We start from the raw sequence: 20,298 nt of genomic DNA on the forward strand, positions 1-20,298 counted from the left end.
CAGCCCAGGAAGATTCTAGGTCACACAGAAAATTCCGCCTCATCACAGGACAAGGCTGTCAACTTCCAACAAAATGGTTTTGGAATCAGAGACTTGCATGTCTTGTGGCTAATGTTCACACTGCCCGCTTTCCCACTGGCATCTCCATGACATCAGGGTTTTCCCGTTCCAGGTCACACTCAGTGTGACACAGACACTGCTTAGAGATGTACCAGCACATGGAGCTGAGACCACGTACTACCATGGAAAGCAGTGGCCACAGTGCTCGGCTGCAACCTGTCCATCAGTACCCACCCTTCCTCCTAACTCTTACGGGAAGGAAGGGACCCAGGCATGTGGCAGGAAGGCCAGCTCCGGACGTGTGGCCAGGGCTTCACCTGAACGTTGATGGCTCTGTCAAAGTCCTCGTGCTTTTTGATCAGAGCCTCCACACTGTCCAGCGAGTCCCCCTTGTCCTCGGTGCTCAGGAACGCCTCCCGGGCAGCCATCCAGTTCTCGGCTTGCTCACAGTCACGATGAAACAGCTGGTGGTAGGGAGAGGAAGGTGAGCAGGCGGGCCTCAGTGAGGCCTGAGTGGGCCGAGCCGTGCGGAACCGGCCCAGGTACCTGCAGCTCTAGGCAGTGGTCCAGCATCATCCTGCGCTGTGCCCAGGCCTTCTCCAGGTCTGCCCGCTCCTGGTCAAGGATATCGAGTTTCTCCTTGATCTCAGGGCTGGCATAGTGTCCTCGAGCCAACAGCTGCTGCCCAAACTGCTCAAATGCCTGGAAAGTGCCGGCCCTGGCATCGATTTCTGTCCGGTGTTCCTGCCAAGAGGAGGCACAGGATGAGGCAGCTGGCTGTAGGTGCCCAGTAGGCGGGTTAGCCACCAATCCCGCCCAGGAGGTGGCAGCAGGCGGGGTCAGCCATCAAGCCTGTTCCAGGGTTGGGGCTGGGGCCCGGCAGGCGGGGCGGCTCACCTGGTGCCGTTCCAGCAGGGCCTCTGCTCCAGTGACATCCTTGGCAAGCTCGTCAGAGGACACCAGGCCCCGGATTCCATTGATCCAAGACATGAGGTCCCTGGAAACCAGAGCAGAGGGGCAGCTTTTACATCAGCAGTAAGCAAGCCTTTGCCTGGGGCACAGAGAACCCTTGCCTCAAAGGGTTACATCAGGCCAAGATACTTAATTTATCGAAAGCTGCCAGCCTGTGAAGCATGAATTTCACTCTCTTGTTCTTTGTGTGGGATACTAACTAACTAGTCTTAACAAAGCCAGGACTCCAGAGCTGGTGCTGTAGCATCAGCATCTTACACAGGTGTTCAAGTGGATGTCAGCCAAGGCCAAGGCCAGACGGCAGAGGATCATAGTTCTAAATTCAAGGAGGCCAAGGAGACAGATCATCAAGTGTGATGGTCAGCCTTGGCCTGGATCAAGAAGTGAGCCCCAGTTGTCATGCACTAGACCAACAGCAAACAAGTGTGTGTGGCTGTTGTCGCTGCGCTGCATCAGCTGGAAATGCCCCACAGGAGGTGGCTGGAGGTCCTGGGAGCTGCGTGCTGTGCGACTCGGAGCACAGTGCTAGGACCGGCATCCTGCCATCACGGGCTCACAAAACAGCGCCCCTCCCCAGAGAGCACCAAGGCCATCAACCCACCAACTGCGTGAAGGCAGCACACACGCTGTGTTTGCCATTCTACCTTGCTGGCGCCGTTAACTACCGAATCAAAAAGTCCGAAGAGGTGTTTCCACGTGACGTGGGAAATACATACAGATCAGGAGCAGGTGGGAGGGGCGTGTGCAGGTGTGTGTGGTGTCCACAAATGGAGACTTTCTAAGCTTCCCTGCCACTTCCCCACCCTGGGTGCTGAGCGAGCGCCTCTCACCGGAAGTCGCTGAGGAAGCGCTGCAGGTCGTGTGAGTCGCCGAGCTTGGCCTTGCGCTGGTCCGCACGCTTGCCTAGGCTGCTCCATGCCTGGTTGAGCTCCGTGCACTTCTCCCGCAAGTCATCCGCCGACTCGGGGTGCGACTGGATCAGGCGCTCGGCCGTCTCCCCAAGGGAATTCACCTGCAGGAAGAAAGTGGTGAGAAGGCGGGAACGGAAGTCTTCCCCACAGAACGCGAGATGCTGCCCAACAGGCTACCTCTGACCTTGTCACCAAGGGCCGCGAGGTCCCTCTCAAAGCCCTCGTGCTTGCGCTGAAGGGCCTGCACACTGGCCAAGTCATGGCCATAGTTGTCTGTGTTTAGTGCCTGATTCTTCTCTTCAATCCATTCTTTGGTTTCGTCGGCATCTCTACAGGGGAGACACACAGAGATGTTAACAATCACCTTTGGTGACGGGACGACATACATATGGCCCTGGGACACCTGTCTGCAGCTTCCTGCAAGACCTCTAGGAGCGCAGGGCCATTTCCAGGTGCAGCGAGAGCTGCGGTTCCATGGGGACCCCCGGCAGCAAGCCAGGCGGCCTGCAGCATAGAATGAACAGGGCTGCTCCTTGGCCCGGCCTGGAAGTGCCACTCACCTGTGGAACCGCTGCACTTCGTGGGCGCTGCCCAGGAGCTGGCTCCGCTCCTCAGCCAGCTGCTGCAGGGAGCGCCAGCGCTCGTTGAGTTCCTGTTGGGGACAGTCAGGGTCAGCTCTGTGGGGACCCCCATGATACCCACACCTAGGCCTTGGGAAGATGGCTCATCCTGAAGGAAATGCCACAGCATGTCTAACTTCCCTTTTCCAACCTGCCACGGAGCAGGTCTGGAGTCAGAGCCAAGCCAGAGCCTGCTGTCCCCAGGGGTCTTAACAGTTTCAAGAACCAGCCCTGGGAGTCCCCTCTGAAGCTGCAGGGACCATGCTCACCTGTCCTTTCCCCCACTCCTGGCCTGAAGCCTGGCGGGGAGCACTTGGCGTGAGTGGGCACACCCAAAAGGCCGCAGCCCACGAGGCCTCACAGGAGGCATGATATTGGTAAGGACAGGTTCCCTCCAGCTCCCACGCAGCAGCAAGAAGCAATGAGCTCTTCACCAGGGAAGGCCACCAGGCTGGGCACACGCTCTGGCAGGCTGCAGAGGGCCCATGCGCCACCAGACAGGAAGAACATCACTTACCTTGATGGAGTTGAAGGTGGCCACGGTGTGAACCATCAGACGCGCAGACTATACGGGGAGGAAGAAGGAAAACCCATTATGGGTCTGCTGACTAAGAGACAATCTGAGCTGGTGCCCCCAGGCCAGCCGGCGTCACCCCAAACATTCTCAGCAGGGGTGTCCCCAAAGGGTCAACCCTGCAGTCACCCGAGTCCCGAGAGCACCTCGGACCCGCTCAGATCCTGAGAGGAAAGCCAGGTTCACTGCAGCTCAAAGAGCAGCTCCTGACAACTTGTTCTTGTCCCTGTAACAAGAAAACATCCGGGAGACCTGCCCCACTATCACCTGCCAGCAGGCAAGACTCTTCATCAGAGCCAAGGGCACAAATCCATCTCACGTGTAATTACGGGATGGGACTGCTTTTATTAAAGGCAGGCAGGCACCAGCATGTAGGAAAAAAAATCTATCAAGAATGTGGGCAGTGGGCCTGGCATGGTAGCTAAAGAACGAGGGCACTTCTAAAAACCTGGAGTCCCCTGGGATCCCACGCCCACCCCAGTTCTCTGGCATGACTACTGCTTCTAATCTTCAAGTACAGAACAAGAGGGAGGGCGACACATGGCCACAGGGACAGAGAGCAGGAGTCCCCAGGTGACAGGTTGGCGATGCAAGCCCAGACAGCGAGTCCATCTGGGTCTACGTTCCTTCCAGAAACAGGAGGTCCTGGCATTGTAAAGTCCCTGGAAGCACATTTCCGAAAGGACCTTATGTTACTAGGAAACTCGGCCAGGAAGTCAGAGACCTAAAGCTTCTGCATCTTTCTGTCATCAATGATCCAATTTCACGACTGATGGGAGAGAAATCTTGAGCCAAGGGAGAGCTGCGCCTCCCGCTCCTCCACCTGCAGCCTCCTTAGTGAGAATATGCAAAGCCAGAGCTGGGAGGCCAGAGACACAGGCCTCTCTCCGACGAGGCCCTCAGCAACACACAGAGGGATTGTTTCCAGGCCTCCCGACACAGACTGAGTCTTAAGATGTGTTGGCTCTGGGCCCGGCACGATGGCCTAGCGGAAAAGTCCTTGCCTTGAATTCCCGGGGATTCCATATGGGTGCCGGTTCTAATCCCAGCAGCCCCACTTCCCATCCAGCTCCCTGCTTGTGACCTGGGAAAGCAGTAGAGGACGGCCCAAAGCTTTGGGACCCTGCACCCATGTGGGAGACCCAGAAGAAGGTCCTGGCTCTTGATTTTGGATTGGCTCAGCTCTTGCAGCCACTTGGGGAGTGAACCATCGGATGGAAGGTCTTCCTCTTTGTCTCTCCTCCTGTCTGTGTATCTGACTTTGCAATAAAAATAAATAAATCTTTAAAAAAAAATGTGATGGTTCCCCAGTGGATGTGCAAGTTATATTTTGGGGTGTGTGTGTGTAATTGTTGGGCAGAGCATGTTAAATTGCCATGTCTGATGCTTGCAACACATCTGGCTGACATTTCAAGTTCCAGCTGCTCCACTTCCTGTCAGGCTCCTGATAATGTACCTGGGAAGGCAGTGGAAGATGGCCCAAGTGTCTGGGTTTGTTCTACCCAAGTGGAACACTTGGAGTGGCATAGTGGGTAAAGCCATTGTCTGTGTGGGCACTGGTTGGTGTCCCAGCTGCTCCATTTCCAATCCAGCTCCCTGCTGGTGGCCTGGGAAAGCAGGAGAGGATGGCCCAAGTGTCTGGGCTCCTGTCACTCACATGGGAGACTTGGACAGAGCCCTTGCCTCCTGGCTTTGGTGCGGCCCAACCCTGGCTACTGCAGCCAACTGGGGAGTGAACCAGCACAGGGGAGGCTTTCTTTCTGACATTGCATCTCTCAAATAAAACACACATATGTTTAAAGTTATGCCTCTGCTATGATCTGCTAAGCGTGCAATAGCCTGTCTCCAAAAACACACATGCCTTCAAGAAACATTTCACTGCTTTAAAAAATAAATTACCAAAGACAAAAACTATCATCTGATCTGCTGAAAACAAAAAACAAACAAAAAACAAAAGATAGAGTTTCTTGATACAGCCTTCCGTTTGTAAGCACTGCGGTCTACCTGAGAAACACCGGTAGAGCAGCTGTGGTGCGGCCTCTGCCCAGGCTCTCAGGACGTTTTTCCACTTCCAAAAGATCTACTTGATCAAGCAGAAATCCGCTAACTTCACTAAAACTCAGTGAGAGATTCCTGAAGAGCCGACTCAGGAGGGTAGATGCTAGAACCAGACACTGCACTCAGTGACAGCAGGCAGTGAACCCACACTGACCACCCCGGCCCTGAGCACTTCCTTGTAAGCACTCTGCTGCCTTCTCTGCGCCTTATCGCACAAGACAACAGAATCAAAGAATGGAATGCCAGAGAAAGAAACCAGCCCAAGCAAGTCCAGAAGTGACCACTGGCTCAAGACCAGCTCAAGCTGCAGAGACAGTGCGTCAGCTGGGATGTGACGCGGGGTGCTCCCAAAGAACCCACAGGCAGGCGCTTGTCAAGCACCCTTACCTTCCACGGGGAGGCCGTTTTTGAATCCCCTTCATCCTGTTCAGAGGAAAAAGAGTTGAGGCAGCTGTGAGATCGAGCACCCCCAGCACACCAACCTTTCCCAGGTACGCCTCTAGTGCGGCCTGGGAGCAGGGCAGTTTGAAAAAAACCAGAGAACATTTCACTTCCAAATATCACGGGCAGGGAGCACATGACAAGGCTGGCTCAGAAAAATTTAGCAAACAGGAGAGAATAATTTCCAATTTCTAGCCAGTGGAATGGGAAGAATGAAGAAATTTACTAAGACAGTAACCAGTTTTTCTTTAGGCCATAGTATAGGATTAGTTCTGTAAAGAGGTCACAAACTTGCAGTAAGCTTTGGGAGAAGCTGGAAAACGGAAGGCAGGGGCAAGTGTCTGGCAATCAGATGCCACTCAGTATACCTGCATCCCACACCTCAGTGCTTGGGGGTCCTAGTCCTGGCTCTGCTTCGGTTCTGGCTTCCTAGTAATGTGCATGCTGGTGGTCAGCAGGTGACAGCTCTAGCAGCTGGGTTTCTGCCATCCTAAGGGACAGCTACGCTGAACTCCAGGCCCTGGGCCTTTTGTGGGAGTTTGATGAGTGACACAGAAGATCAGAGTTCTGTCTCTGGGACTCTGATTTTGAAAAAAGTAAAATTTAAAAGAAAGAAAAAAAGCACTATAAAGATTTCAACTATTTTTGGACATGTCTGGGGAACAGCAAGTAGCGGCCTGGCCTCTCTCCCACAGGTGGCCTCTCATAGACGGCCCCCTCTGTGATCTCAGCATAAAAATGCTCAGGCAGAAGTTCCTGCGGCTTCATTTTTCCCATGGTCTGAGTTCTTCCCACGACTCAGTGCATGCAGAGCCCCTGGACTTACCCTGGGCATCGCGCCGTACACCTCCTGCAGGAAAAGGGAGAGTGTGTCATTGCGGGAAGGAACGCTCACAGCTGTCAAACCAGGAGACTGAGCAAACGCCAGCCCAAACGGCCGGCAGAACTTCAAAGCCAGTATTTACTTGCTGGGCCACAAAGGCCATGGAAGGGACCCAACGAGGCCTCCTGCCATGAGACACGCACCTGCTGCTGTACCGCCTGCACCTCCTCCACCATCAGGCCTTCTGACTCCAGGTCCTCGGCCACCTTATTGATGTCCTTCAGGCGGGACTCGTTGGCCTTCAGGTCCTTCAAGGCAAAAGTCAGTGGCAAGTCAGGGATAAGGAGAAGATGCCAACAACTCGTCACTTCTTGAGCCTGTGGCGACCTGACCCATGGGCATCTGAGTCACATCCTCTTCCTGCAGAGTGCTGCAGAGCCCTCGGGCCTCGCTGACTGTCAGGGCAGCAGGACAACAGTGGCATTCTGCAAGCAGTCTGTCTCATGCTGACCTCATTACCCCACAATTAATAAACTATTCTAATAAAACACAGATTTTTAGAAACATTTTTTGGGGCAGTAAACAATGCTTTGAAATGGTCCTGGTATAGTAACCTAGCAGCTAGCCAGGATCCCATGTGGGTGCTGGTTCTAATCCTGGTGGTCCCACTTACCTTCCAGCTCCCTGCCTGTGGCCTGGGAAAGCAGTGGAGGATGGCTCAACGCCTTGGGACCCTATACCCACGCAAGAGATCTGAAAGAAGCTCCTAGCTCCTGGCTTCTGACAGGCTCAGCTCCAGCTACTGCGGCCACTTGGGGAGTGAACCAGTGGATAGAAGATCTTTCTGTCTTTTCTGTACTCTGTAAATCTGCCTTTCCAGTAAAAATAAAATATGTGATGAAATGTTAGTGCATGGTCCTGTAAGATAATAATCCTCTCCCGTTTAATTAGTTTCAAGTAGAGCTGGAGTTGTGGTGTAACTGGTGAGGCTGGCACTTGCAGTGCCAGCATTCCAAGTGGGCACTAGTAACATCCCAGCTGTTCTATGTCCTATCCAGCCCTGTCAAAGCCAGGGAAGCAGCAGAAGGCGGCTCAGGCACCTGGGGCCCTGCTATCCACGGGGCAGATCCAGAGCGTGCTCCTGCCTCCCAGCTTCGGCCTGGCCCAGTCCTGCCCACTGTGGCCACTTGGGGAGCAAACCAATGAAAGCAAGATGTGTTTATCACTTTCTTTCTCTAGTTAGATATAAATAAATATTTAACAAGGCATTATGTTGTAGGGGTAAAACTGCCATCTGGGACACAAACATCCATATGGGTACCAGTTCATGTCCTGACTGCTCCACTTCCCATCTCGCATCCTGGTACAGCCTGGGAAAGATAGCAGACGGCCAAAGTGTTTGGACTCTGCCACCCACGTGGGAGTCTTGGACGAAGCACCTGACTGCACGCTGCCTGCTGGGGTCACTTTGGGGAATGAACCAGTAGATTCAAGACCTCTTTCCGTCTCTCCCCTTCTCTGTAACTCTGACATTCAAATAAATAAATGCATCTTAAGACAGGTAAAGAAATGAGAACGAACAAAACCAGTTATGAGTGTACTTCTAAACGGAGGGCTGGATAAACAATATGTGGCATATCAGCCTATCAGTACAGTGGCATACATGTTCATGAGGTAGACGAGTTGGCCTGGTGGATCTGTGATGGCTCAGCTGACTGCGTTCCTGCTTCCCACTCTGGACTGAAGTCCCAGCTCAGCCCTACATACGGAATGAACTGGCAGGTAAGAGCTCTTGCTCAAAAAAACACTTAATGGGGAGGGTTAAAGGAGGGGTGGGGGGAATCCCAGTACCTATAGAACTATGTCTCATAATACAATCAATAATAATAATAAAAAAAATTCCAACAAAAAAACACTTAATGAAAAAATGGAATGAAAAGCTAAGTCTATGGGGTCAGAGGGGTGTCTTCAAAAAGTTCACGGAAATACAGGTTACAAAGAAAACAAAAAAAAGCAGGAACTTTCTGAAGATAGCTTGCCATAACACATACCAACATTTTTTGTACTAAACTTACACAACTTTTGATTTCATCCTCTATGAACTTTAAAGTCTAACGGCACGACTCAGCAATATGAAGGAATATATTCTGAAGCTTCAAGAAGGACAAAACCTGAAAACACTAGATCGTCAGAAGTCAGGCAAACTCCAGCACAGACCAATCCAGACACCAAGGCACTGTGGGGTCAGGGAGAAGGCCAGTGACCACAGGCATGGTCTTACATGTCAATGAACTGTGCACTGAGTTTAACTGTGTGTTTTGTGAATTTTACCACCCCGCCCCCCCGCTTCAAAAAACAAAAAAAGAAAACCTTTTTGTATCTTAGATTTGGGAAATTCACTCAAAATAGCACATCAGTGCCAAGGCTAGGGGAGGCTATCACAGACTGGGCCACAGCATCCGCTGACACACACAAGGCCACACAGCACCTGCTAACACACACTTCTGGGCTTTCACTGCTGAGCGTGAGAGCTGGGACTGGGCAGGGCTGCAGCTGGCATGTGGGCACGATCTGGGGGCAGGCCAGACTGAGCTAGGCTGCTGCACCTACCACTGTTGTCAAAATCCGAATGAGTGTGTGCCAGTCAGACTAGGCCACAGTACCTACTAGAAAGTGTCAGGACCGGGTGAGAGTTATGTCAGACTACAGCACACCTTGGCAGGCCCAAGAGCTGGCTTGAAGTGGGTCTGGTAGCAGAATTATGGACACTCTTGCTGGGCTGCAGTTCCTGCTGGTGAGCACAAGAGCCAGGATGGGGGACGGGCCAGGTTGGCGAAGGTAGCAGGACATATCAGAATATATGTGGGTTGGATCTGGGGGTAGTGCAGGGTGAGCTAAACTACAGCACCCTTGGGTATGTCCAAGAGCCAGATGGGACGCAGCATGGACCAGGCTGGACCACAGCACATGCTGGTACACACAAAAACCGGGGCTGGGAGTAGGCCTGAGGGAGGTTATTGGTGGTCACCCCAACTAGGCCATGGCACCTGCGGATATGCATGAAGACCAAGCCAGTGGTGGGCTGGGATGGGCTAGGCTGCTGCAGCTGACACTCTGGGGGAAAAGCTGACCAGGCAGCTGACCAGGCAGTTCCATCCACAGGTGAAGGCTGGTGTAGGTGATGGACCAAGCCTGACCCTGCACTGGCTGACCACACAACAGTCAAGTGTGAGTTCATCCCAGCCAAGGTTTCTTGGAGGACTCCCCAACTAGATCACAGCAATTACAATATATGTGGTCCAACCTTGGAGTGCATGTATCATGATTGGGTCTCCTCGATTGCTGATGTCTGTGCAGTAGACAGCATGCCCTGATGCACAAAGGGGACAGGACAGCCAGCTCATCTAGGCCAGCAGAGGATGTCAACTCCCTCGCAGAATAGGCTGGACCACTTTCCTGGCCAAGGTATGCAACATTTTTCTGGGCCTGTGGATGCACTAAGGTGAACCTGGAGAGCCAATAAACCTTGGAAAGATTTCCTCATCACTGCTGCAACGAACTAATGATGTCTCAGAACGACCAAGCACTCAAGTCCCAGAAGGAAACAGATGTACGGGCCATCACTCGCTCAGACAGAGCAGCACCCGTGTCACCTCCATTCTAGCATCCTACAGTCAGAAAGCAAGAGCATCAAATTTCCACAGTGTTCCAGCATACCTTCTGGAAGTCATCAAACTTCTTCTGCAGCACCTCCACCTGTTCCAGGTCTGCGCCGACCTCCTCGCTCGTCAGAGCGGCCTCCTTCTCGTTGATCCACTGCTGCAGTTCGCTGGCTTCACGGAACAGCATGAACTTCTTGCAGCTCTTCTCCAACATGCCTTTGCGCTTCTCCCCCAGCTCCAGCAGAGAGTGGTACCTGAGGCACATCAAGGTGGGGGACAAGAGGGCAAGGAAGGCAGTTACCCAGACGCTCCTAAAAGGCAAACTACTAGGCGTCTCCGAGTGTGGATCCAAGGCATGGGTCTGTAATGATGACGCCCTAGTGATGGAGTGCCAAGACACGGATGAGGATGAAGATCCTGAGGCCCACGCTACGGCGCCAGCACCAGCAATAGCACACACCGTGTGCCTCATGGCTGGATGTGCCAGGAAGGCACGCAACCCCAGGCCAATTTTGTGCTTACAACATCACAACCACGAATGACGAAAACTAAGCTTTTAGCACAGCAACACAGGGCTCATGCGACTACAGCAGACATGAGATGAACTTGCTGGGCATGAGGTACACAGAGGGTTTTTCCTCAGTTTTGTCTCTCTGAGCAGTCCCCAGGGTGTGCGGGCGTTGTGTGCAGCAGGTACGTTTAGCACTAAAATAGCCTGACAGAGGATGTCTACATTTCCTGATAGGCAGGACATTTACAAACTAACACATGTCTCATAAAGCTTATCAAGTTCAGAAGGAAAATCAAGAGTACAGGAACCAAAAACCAAAAAAGAAAAAAAAAAGAATACAGGATATCTGCACCACTTTGTTTCTGGAAGATGTTTTAAGAAGAATCAAAATGGTGTGACTCTTGGGAAGCAAAATACAAAAGGTCAAACTCCCAATGGTTTGGATATAACAATAAACTTGATCAGAATCTAAGCCAAAGGTTAAAATAAAAGCTCTAGACTAACCATACTATCAAATCTAAGCTTTCCATCATGAGCAAATGAAGTAGCGAGTGACTATGACACTAAGCACAGAGAGGCCTTTTCTCTCCTCTGACGGGGCACCATGGCCTGGCTCTCAGGTGCACACTGCCAGTGCCAGCCACCACCACCATGCCAGGAAGGAAACCGACACCCCCTGAGCACAAACTGGCACGGAAGCGACCCAGGAGTAAGCAGTTACTGACTGACGCAGCTTTGCTAACACCTCTCTCTGAGCAGAAGCTGCTGCCCAGACATGTGGTTGCTGCCACCACCTGGTGTCTGATGGACAAGTGCCTTCAGGGGAGCAGCAGAGGGAGCATGGACAGGTACAGCAGGTATAGGGGTGCTCAGCGAGGCTCTCCGCCTACTCACAGTTCTTCCACCTGTTTCATACGCAGAGATACACTGCCGGCCTCCTTAGTAAGGCGTGTCCTGCACAGAGGGGTACAGCAAAAGCATGCAAGAATTAGTGGGATTAATCCACGGGGATGAAAAGCAGCAGCTCCAACTGGCGCCTTAACGGTGGACGCTTAAGGTGGGGAAAGTTAAGGAGTCGTTCACAAGCTCCTAGAAGCAGGCCAGGCCTCGGATGAAAACACAGTGAGGAGACAGCAGGAAGGTGGAGTTAGCGGGTTAGTTCACCTTCATCTTCCTGAGAAGCCTGCCACGCCTAGGCCAGGGTTTCCTGGTTCACAAAGCAAGGCCAGGGAAGAAAATGAACCTAGAAAGAAACTGCACCAAATGCTACTCAGCCGTTCTGCCCCGTGGTCTACTCATCCGTGCTCATATCCAGGGTCTTCAAAACATTCACAGAAAATGAGTGCTGGTTTCAAAATTTGGGGACCAAAATCAACACAACTTTATCTCCATTTTCCAGGGACTTCTTGAATTACCCTCATAGGTATGACCCAGGCCACAGGTAACAACTCACACCCAAAGCTCTTTGGTCTCAACAGGAACCAACACCTCTGTTTCCACTAAGGTCAGAAAAGCTCAACTCCAAAGGGAACATCTTTTCTGCAGTTTTTACAACTGCCCAGAGCTGTTGCTCCCCTTTTAAGTGGAGCAAGATGTGCCCTAAAGGTGGGACACAGGCCACTACAAAGAGGGTTTGGCAAAGAAAGCAGGACAGGAGCACTTCGCAACAGTAACTCCTGTTTTAAGAACCCAGAGCCATGGGGGATGGGGTGACAGTGCCCCCAGTAGCCTTCCAGAGAGGCAGAGCTGCAGGGCTGTGCACCTCTGCATATTCCACAGTCACCAGAACAGAAAGGTGAGGGTGGCAGGGTTCATAGAGATAGTTTGGGAAAAGAACTTAGGAACTTGGGAAGAAAATAAAACATCAGATAACGGGACCACCAGCCAGGGACTCTGGGCTCACACAGGGAAGACTACAAGAGACTCTGGGAGGGTGGCAAGAGTGTGGCTGGACCCAGAAGCCGCAGGCGCTGCTCAGGCTGCGGCCTGTGGACACAACTGCATGGTTCTTACTGATTGTCAATCTGCTCCTGCCGCAGTGCAATGCTGCCTTGTTCCTCCAGAAGGTTCTCCCGGGAAGCTGACTGTGCGGGGTCCAGCTTCTTCACATACGCAGCAGGCACAAAACCCTGACGGTCATTCACTTCCACTTTCCACCAGTCCTGAGGAAGAGTAAGAGCAGAACTGAAAGCAAAGCCCCAAGGAGGACCATGTGCATGTGTGCCCGTATTGTACACGTCCATGCGCAGGACATTTAAAGAGGCAGAAGACAGCAGCACTGCCTGGGACAGACACTGGCCACAGCAATACCACCTCGGACACCTGCATCTAGTCCCGGGGTGCCTAGGTGCTGGGTCAGGCTCTGGCTCTGTTTCTGGCTCCAGCTTCCTGCTGAGATACCCTCACGGGGCAGCAGGCGACAGCTCTAGTGGCTCACGATGGCTTACCACCCAAACACCGAGACAGTTAATGATGATATAGCAAGGCCGTGCCTAGGCAGGCAGCCTTGTCTTTACCGAGACTCCAAACTGAGGTCCATTTATATTCACTGTTCAGTAAGTTGGAATTCAATTCAGCTAAGAATTAAGTAACTACCATCACATGTGACCAGTGGCTGCCCCCCAGCGGCAAGGAGACACAATGTTGCCACCATCACAGCAAGTTCTGCTGTGCTACTCTGGGTGTAAGTACACCAGAGACAGCAGGAAAGCCAAGAGTGACATGTGTCCTCAGGCTGTCCCGAGCAGGGTAGGCAAGGGCAGGCTCTCCCTGGTCAGCCAGGTAAGGGGGTGGTTCCTCCCTTCAAGGCCACATTCAAACCAAGATGTGTTATGAAGAAAGGCAGATCAAATAGGCAGGACTCAACCTGGAGAAGGCAGCACTTGTGGGGAAAGTGTTCAAGCTGTCTCCAGCTTTCAGCCAAGCCCCAGACAGAACAGTCCAGATCATCCACCAGGAGGTATGAGCTACAGAGGACAGGCTGTGGCTCAAGGGGACTGAGGTCCACCTCGACATGTCCAGTCATGGCAGGAGGGGCCCCTACACCACTCACCCAAGAGCACCTCGGGGATCCACGTACGACCCACATGGCCCCAAGTGGTGCTAGGTAGGCATATCCAATGGAGAGGCCCTACGGCTTCGTGCTGGGGAGACATGACCACTGGCCAACGTGGGGCGTGTGACGTGACCACACAGCCATCCTGCACTTGCCTTGTTGGTGCTGTTGAGCAGGGTGAGGATGTCACCCTTCTTCATGGTCACCTCTCGAGGGCTCTTCTCCTGATAGTCATAGAGGGCCAAGACCAACTCCTTGCCAGTCTCATCATCCATGGGGGCCACTTGTTGCTAGAAAACCCAGAGAAGAGGAGCAAGACCAGTGAGAGGACACGCTCGGTGAGCTATCCAGGCACACAAGCTCAGTTCCAACAGACAGAACCAACCACCACATGAACACTTGTTTCCATGAGGAATGTCCGTGGTCTCAAGCTGTTTAAACTTCTCCTTCTAAGCTATCTAGAAAACCATGCATCCCAAGAGCTATCGGCACAGGCACAAGAACACGGTCTGTGGGGTCTGAACTGGGGCACAGCTCACTAAACTACTGCCTGCCACCCCTGGCATTCCATGTGCACACTGGTCAAGTCCCGGCCACTCCACCTCCAGCCCCCTGTAGATGTACCTGGGAAAGCAGCAGAAGATGCCCAAGAATTTCGACCCCTGCCGCCCAGGCGGTGCACCCAGATGAAGTTCCAGGCTCCTAGGTTTGACCCAGGCCCACCTTGGATGCTGGGACTACTCTGGGAGTAAACCAACAAACTGGAGATCTGCCTCTCCACCCCATTTCAGATAATCAATCAAACTATATATATATATTTTAAGACTGTTGCTGTAACCATAGTACCTAGTGGCAATACCTGGACCCTGCTCTTCCTGTCCCCACAAGCGACCTGCAGTGCAGTCTTACCCGGCAAGCTTGAGCCTGCTCCCGCAGGGCCTGGATGCTGCTGCCGTAGGCGCTGAGGTCGGACAGCAGGGCCTCGTGCTTCTTGAGTAGAGCCTGGAACCAAGGACATAGCTAAAGCAGTGGTCCGGCTGCCCCGGCACGCCCGGTCCTCTCCCAGGAGCATGCACCAGCCTCCCAAAATGATGCCACCTCTCCCGTTCCATCCTGTCTCCCCATCCTGGCACAATATCTGAAACCCACGAGTGACATCATGGTGCCACCTGTGTCTGGAAGCCACCACCCACCGCTTTGAGAACCAGCACATTGGAAACTCAGAGCTGGCTACACCCCCCGCCCTTCCCTCCCCACACATCACCACCACCCCCTTCCACCTTCACAGGTTTGCAGTTCGCCTGCTTTGAGAAGCACAGAGACTAAACTGAGGCCTTCAGGACTAGGGCCCTGAAGAGGTACAAAGAGCAGAGGGTACCAGTTAGGGAGTGTGCACGTCTTGGCCGCGGTGTGTGCACATGTGTGATGAGGACAGAGGAGATGGGGCATGACAGGGGACCTCCCTCCGTTGGTTATAACTGAATTTCCATGGAACAAGGTAGCTACCAGCTCCCAACACTGCAGACACGGGTGCCAGGCCAGCCTTGCTCCCCTCCCCAGAGGGTGGTACCTCGGCAGAGTCCTCGTCCTTGCCGTAGTCCGTGCTGCCCACGATGGGCTCCTTCTCCCGCATCCAGGACTCGGCCTCGTTGGCGTCAGCGAAGTACTGCTGGGCCTGCAGCGAGTCCTCCAGGTCCTGCCGCCGCTGTGAGGCCTTGGCTTTCAGCGCCTCCCACTTGTGGTTCAGCTCATTGAGCTTGGCCTTCACGTCCTCCGCAGCAAAATGACCTGGCAGGCAAGTGTTTTTTTTTAAACCATTAATTCCAAGGGTAGAATGACAGGGAGAACCAGACAGACTTTCCATTCTCAGATTTACTCCTCAAATGACCACAACACTGCAGCTAGGCCAGGCTGAGGCCAGGAGATCAGGTCATCGCCTGCTGCCTCCCAGGCAGCTTAGCAGGAAACTGGATTGCAGGTGTTGAACAACCAGCACTCAAAGTGACACACTGATATGGGAAGTAGGTGCCCCAAGCAGCGGCTTAACCCAGTGTTTCACAATCACTTCAGGCAGGGCAAGTGAGGACAGAACGAAGCAGCGGACATGACACAGAAGGAAGCAGCGCCTGTTCTTAGCATGTTCCCTGCCATAACCTTCTCAACCATTCGTAGTTCATCTCGTTCTTAGCCTCCACAAACTGACCGCTTTCTACATTAAAGCAGCAGGCATTCCTGGCTGGCATCAGTGATGTCACCGTACAGAAACCATGACAATGACACTGCATGTTTACAGCTACAGAGACACAGGTGGCCCCCGTCAGGCCCACTGACCTGTCCGCTTCAACATGTGGTGGTGGAAACACGGAAAATCTGGGCTCACCCTCAGCCCAGAAGGCTGTGCCCACATCCAAGTCAGGTAGATGCAAAGAGCAGAAGCAGCCCTGGGCGGGGCTGACTCACTCACCCTCCTCCACCATGGCAGTGCCCTTCTGGGTGACAGCTTTGATGCGGGGCTCGTGCCCGGCAATCTCGGCCTGCAAGGCCTGATGCTTCTTCAGCAGATTCTGGACTCCGATCAGGTCCTTGCCTGGAAGCAGAGACCACTCCCCAGTGACCCAGCCCAGCGCCAGCCTCGCTCCTCACTGCCCCAACAGTCCCCGGGCGACACACCTAACTGACCTTGCTCATTCTGACACACATGCCCTCTAGGCCAACATGGCTCCTGCCCTGCCGGAATTGGTCTGCTGGACCAGACCTACCTCTGTTGGTCGATGCCGCAATGGGCTCCTTCTCGCGAATCCAGGTCTCCTCATCTTCCACGTCACGGAAGAGCTGCTGCAGCCGCAGGGAATCGGCCAGCTTCTGCTTTCGGGCCACCATGGGTTCCTTGAGAGCCTCATAGCGAGCCACGAGGGCTTCCTGCTTCTTCTTGATGTTTTCAGCATCAAAATGGCCAGCGTCCTGGAACTGACGGGCCTGAATGGTGATGCCATCAATTCGGTCCTGCCAACAGGAAAGGCAAGAAAGGACAGTCTTGAGAACGCGGGGTCAGCTCTGAGCCACTGTTCTGGATGTTTTCAGGCAGACACTGTTCCTCTGGGAAGGGGCTACCATATCTCAAGAAAGGTAACCATGATCCTTTCCCCAACCTTAAAAGGATTCTGGTTGCTCTCTCCCCCCTGGAAGCCACAAGGCGAGACTTCACTCACACTTCGTGTGAGCATAAGAACACGTAGTTGGTCACTTGGGAAAGCCAGCCCACTACAACCTTCCCCACACAAGTGTGGCCATGTGGCCATCCCTGCACCCGCCTGCCGGGTCCCGCCCTACCTGGTGCGCAGCCACGTCGGCCTCCAGCAGGGCATGCTTCTTCTGGAGGTTCTGGACGTTGGTGAGGTCTTTGCCGTAGTCGTCAGACGCCAAGTGGCCTTCCACTTCATACAGCCACAGCTCGATGTCCTCTACGTTGCGATTAAACTGCTGCTGCTGGTTAGCTTCACGAAGCTTTATTCCTGTCCAAGGAGGCAGGGTGGTTAACAGGAGGCCTGAACCAACACTGTTCACACGTGACAACAGCTCAGTGAAGTGGATGACAAAGATACAGAAACGCACATTGCAGCACTGATCTTATTTTGCAGAGGTTGAACCCGAAGCTGTCTAGGGGAGCACTCCAAGTGCAAGGAGACAGGGGCCCTCGAAAATTACCCAATGCCGAGCCCCACAGTGGAACTCTGGTGCTCAGAGAAGCTCCACTTTGTCCCCTGCTCACTTAACATGCTCAGCCACAATCCCCAAAATAGCAAAGTGCCAAGAACCCAAGCCAGCTATTGGGAAATAGTCCCCAATGTCTGGAGCCCCCCACCTCATCTTGCCTGGGTAGCGAGGAAGGCCACTTCAATCCCGCACATAGATTTGCCCACCTTTTAGTTCAGTGGCTTCTAGCAGCTTCTTCCACAAGCTAATGACCTCGTTCATACGAGCTGCAACTTCTTCCTTGGCATAGTGGTTGACGTCAATCAGCTTCTGCCCAGCCTTCTCCAGGGCGTCAATGCGGCTCTGGTTTGCTGAGAGCTCAGCCTCAAAAGCCTGATGCTTCTGAACTTTGCCCTGCAGGTTGGACGGGTCCTGCCACCGAAACAGAGGAGGGAACTTCATCTGAAACCCGGGTTCACCACCTTCCCTGGCCCTACCCGCATATTCCTCTGTACACAGCTCACATCAGACCATGGGGCTTTTGGAATTCCCTTGCTCCTCAGTCAGCAGCACCCTCCCGTGGGAGCCGTGTTCAGCTGGCCAACCGAGCACACACGGCACTGCTAACAGTGTGTTACCTTGTAGGCTTCATCTGTGGCGGTTTTCATCTTCTCATTGACCCAACTCTTGAGCTCATCTGAATCACGGAAAAATTGCTGCAGGTGGAAGGAGTCAGCCAGCTGGGCCCGGCGACACATGGCTCGCTCGTGCAGGGCATTGCGGCGGCTCAGCAGCTGCAAAGACAAGAATCCCTGTGAGTCCCTAGTTCTCACTCCCAGGAGACATCCAGCTCGAGGGCGTCACGTGCAGACGGAAGGTGCACCAGCTGCCTGCAAACGTACAGCATCTCGGCGTGTGGCCACGTCTTCCATCGCGTAGTGGTTGTTCTGAATCAGTTTAGTTGCAAATTCATCTAATGCCTAGAAAAGAAGACAGTTTCTCACTGGTAAGCACTCGGTCCTGTAGCCACATTTCAAGAGAAGCTTAACTGTCGCTCAGGACCAGAACGCTTTAAAAGGTAACTCAGGTCAAGATTAGCTTCAAGGTTGGAGATGACAGGCTTGGTATTATCAGCCACAGAACACTACAGGTATTAGCAGCTGCCAGACGTCCCGGCAGGGGTCAGATACAGACCCGGACTCTGCATTACTTTTAATGAGGGAAATCTCAAGGGGGAGGCTGCCATCTAGGGCATGAATTCATTGCCAGGTTTCCAACAAGATGGCATGTCACTGCCACGAGTCTTTAGGCACCCGACGAGTGCCTGGCAGTGGGGGCTCCGGCAGACGTGCTCCGAGATGCTTCGGGAGATGCTTCGGGAGCAGGGCCTCCTGGCCACTAGAGGCACTGGGGGGCGGCATGCACACGGGGCTCTTACCGTGATCTTCTCCTCCTGGGCGCTGAGCGACTTCTCGAAGTCCTCGTGCTTCTTGAGCAGGGCTTCCACGCTGTCCAAGGAGTCGCCCAAGTCCTCGTTCAGCAGGAATGCCTTCAAAAGGATGTGCAGGGTTTAAAACACACTAGCCCTTCCACCTTCCCAAACTCCAAAGCAAAGGAATAAGGACTTCTGAGTTCTCTGCTGGAGAGTCTGAAATTCTTTCAGATTCACTTAAAGTCAAACTGACATCAGCATGAAATCCCTGTTCCACATTCTACTCAATTTCTTTTAAAACAGCGTTTGAACTGGGGCCAACTAACAGCATAATGGCTAAATCCTCGCCTTGCAAGCACTGATACCCCATATGGGAGCCAGTTTGTATCCTAGCTACACTACTTCCCATCCAGCTCTGTTTATTGTCTTGCAAAGCGGTCGAAGATGGCCCAAAGCCTTGGGACCCTGTATCCACTGGGAGACCCAAAAGAAGCTCTTGGCTTCAGATGGCTCACTTCTGGCTGTCGCAGATGCTGTGGGAGTGAACCAGCAGATGGAATATCTTTGTCTCTTTCTATAAATCTGACTTTGCAATAAAAATAAATCTTTTAGAAAAAAAAAAGTCTTTGTGCTTCCTATGAGAATTAGATTATGCATAATGCTAAATTCTAAAATAAATTTCCCGTCTAATGATACTAATTAAAACACACATAAAAGAAACAAGTCCATCACACTAATCTGAAATTAAGAGACCTTTTCTGAAAGTCCCGTAACCGCAGCATGGGAAGATGCTGGCAGCACTCCCCTCCTATTCCTTGATTTAGGACTAAAACGAGGCCAACTCCCTTGAACAAGAAACGCTGGCTTCCAAGGTGTAGCCACAGCCTCATCCCTCCGCAGCACAGGGATGAGGCCGGGCTCAGGGAGCACGTTACCTCCTGCTTGCTCATCCAGTTGTCCACCTGCTCGGTGTCGCGGTAGAAGAGCTGCAGGTCCATGCACTGCTCGTACTGCTGCCGGCGCAGCTCCCACAGCTCCAGCAGGGCTGTCCTCTCCTCCGACAGGATGCTCAGCTAGGAAGGCCCGGCACAGGCGGGAGGAAGGATCAGGCCTGAGGTCTCCCTGGAATTTCTGACCCAGTGCTACTCTCTCAGGTCTTTTTTTTCATTTGTGATAGGGGAATGTATGTGGAAGTCACATAACAGGAAATACATAAAATGACTTCAGTGAGTGCTCAGTTCAGGAGGGAAGATCCTGTCCTAACTGACCACATGGTCACTACTGGTTTATGGTTAAAATGCTAAGTAGATGCACATTTGTGAAGTAAGACGAGTTCCACAGAGCAGGGGCCAGGGGCTGTCTTCCAGGGGGCACGCCAGGAAACCTGTTAGACCCACGAAGACCCTGGGCAGTTTTGGGGCGTGAAGCTGAGAGAACACAGTCTCTGGAATGCCTCCTCCTAACTCACTAGAGACTGTGGTCTCCC

General features: G+C 53.0%; 1 protein-coding gene across 10 annotated transcripts in view; it reads right to left on the reverse strand.

Annotated features, from left to right (window-relative positions):
* Nucleotides 1-20,298, reverse strand: part of SPTAN1 (spectrin alpha, non-erythrocytic 1) — a 57,765-nt gene that overhangs the window by 14,864 nt on the left and 22,603 nt on the right. For 7 of the 10 annotated variants that reach the window (XM_040963651.1, XM_040963650.1, XM_040963642.1 and 4 more), the window contains 24 exons: nucleotides 19,748-19,885; nucleotides 18,819-18,929; nucleotides 18,283-18,360; nucleotides 18,019-18,174; nucleotides 17,608-17,812; nucleotides 17,018-17,199; nucleotides 16,447-16,690; nucleotides 16,152-16,274; nucleotides 15,258-15,475; nucleotides 14,597-14,689; nucleotides 13,843-13,977; nucleotides 12,646-12,794; nucleotides 11,527-11,586; nucleotides 10,177-10,375; nucleotides 6,663-6,767; nucleotides 6,463-6,486; nucleotides 5,583-5,618; nucleotides 3,081-3,128; nucleotides 2,504-2,595; nucleotides 2,128-2,272; nucleotides 1,863-2,044; nucleotides 958-1,057; nucleotides 607-804; nucleotides 378-524 (listed from right to left, as the gene is read on the reverse strand). In XM_040963651.1, coding sequence (XP_040819585.1) covers nucleotides 378-524; nucleotides 607-804; nucleotides 958-1,057; nucleotides 1,863-2,044; nucleotides 2,128-2,272; nucleotides 2,504-2,595; nucleotides 3,081-3,128; nucleotides 5,583-5,618; nucleotides 6,463-6,486; nucleotides 6,663-6,767; nucleotides 10,177-10,375; nucleotides 11,527-11,586; nucleotides 12,646-12,794; nucleotides 13,843-13,977; nucleotides 14,597-14,689; nucleotides 15,258-15,475; nucleotides 16,152-16,274; nucleotides 16,447-16,690; nucleotides 17,018-17,199; nucleotides 17,608-17,812; nucleotides 18,019-18,174; nucleotides 18,283-18,360; nucleotides 18,819-18,929; nucleotides 19,748-19,885 — 3,168 coding nt within the window. The remainder of the gene's footprint in view (nucleotides 1-377; nucleotides 525-606; nucleotides 805-957; nucleotides 1,058-1,862; nucleotides 2,045-2,127; nucleotides 2,273-2,503; nucleotides 2,596-3,080; nucleotides 3,129-5,582; nucleotides 5,619-6,462; nucleotides 6,487-6,662; nucleotides 6,768-10,176; nucleotides 10,376-11,526; nucleotides 11,587-12,645; nucleotides 12,795-13,842; nucleotides 13,978-14,596; nucleotides 14,690-15,257; nucleotides 15,476-16,151; nucleotides 16,275-16,446; nucleotides 16,691-17,017; nucleotides 17,200-17,607; nucleotides 17,813-18,018; nucleotides 18,175-18,282; nucleotides 18,361-18,818; nucleotides 18,930-19,747; nucleotides 19,886-20,298) is intronic. The other 3 variants (XM_040963649.1, XM_040963648.1, XM_040963644.1) reach the window with 1 other exon arrangement.

This window comes from Ochotona curzoniae, unplaced genomic scaffold (genome assembly GCF_017591425.1).
Source record: "Ochotona curzoniae isolate NIBS_2020 unplaced genomic scaffold, NIBS_Ocur_1.0 scaffold_3208, whole genome shotgun sequence".
Lineage (NCBI taxonomy): Eukaryota > Metazoa > Chordata > Mammalia > Lagomorpha > Ochotonidae > Ochotona > Ochotona curzoniae.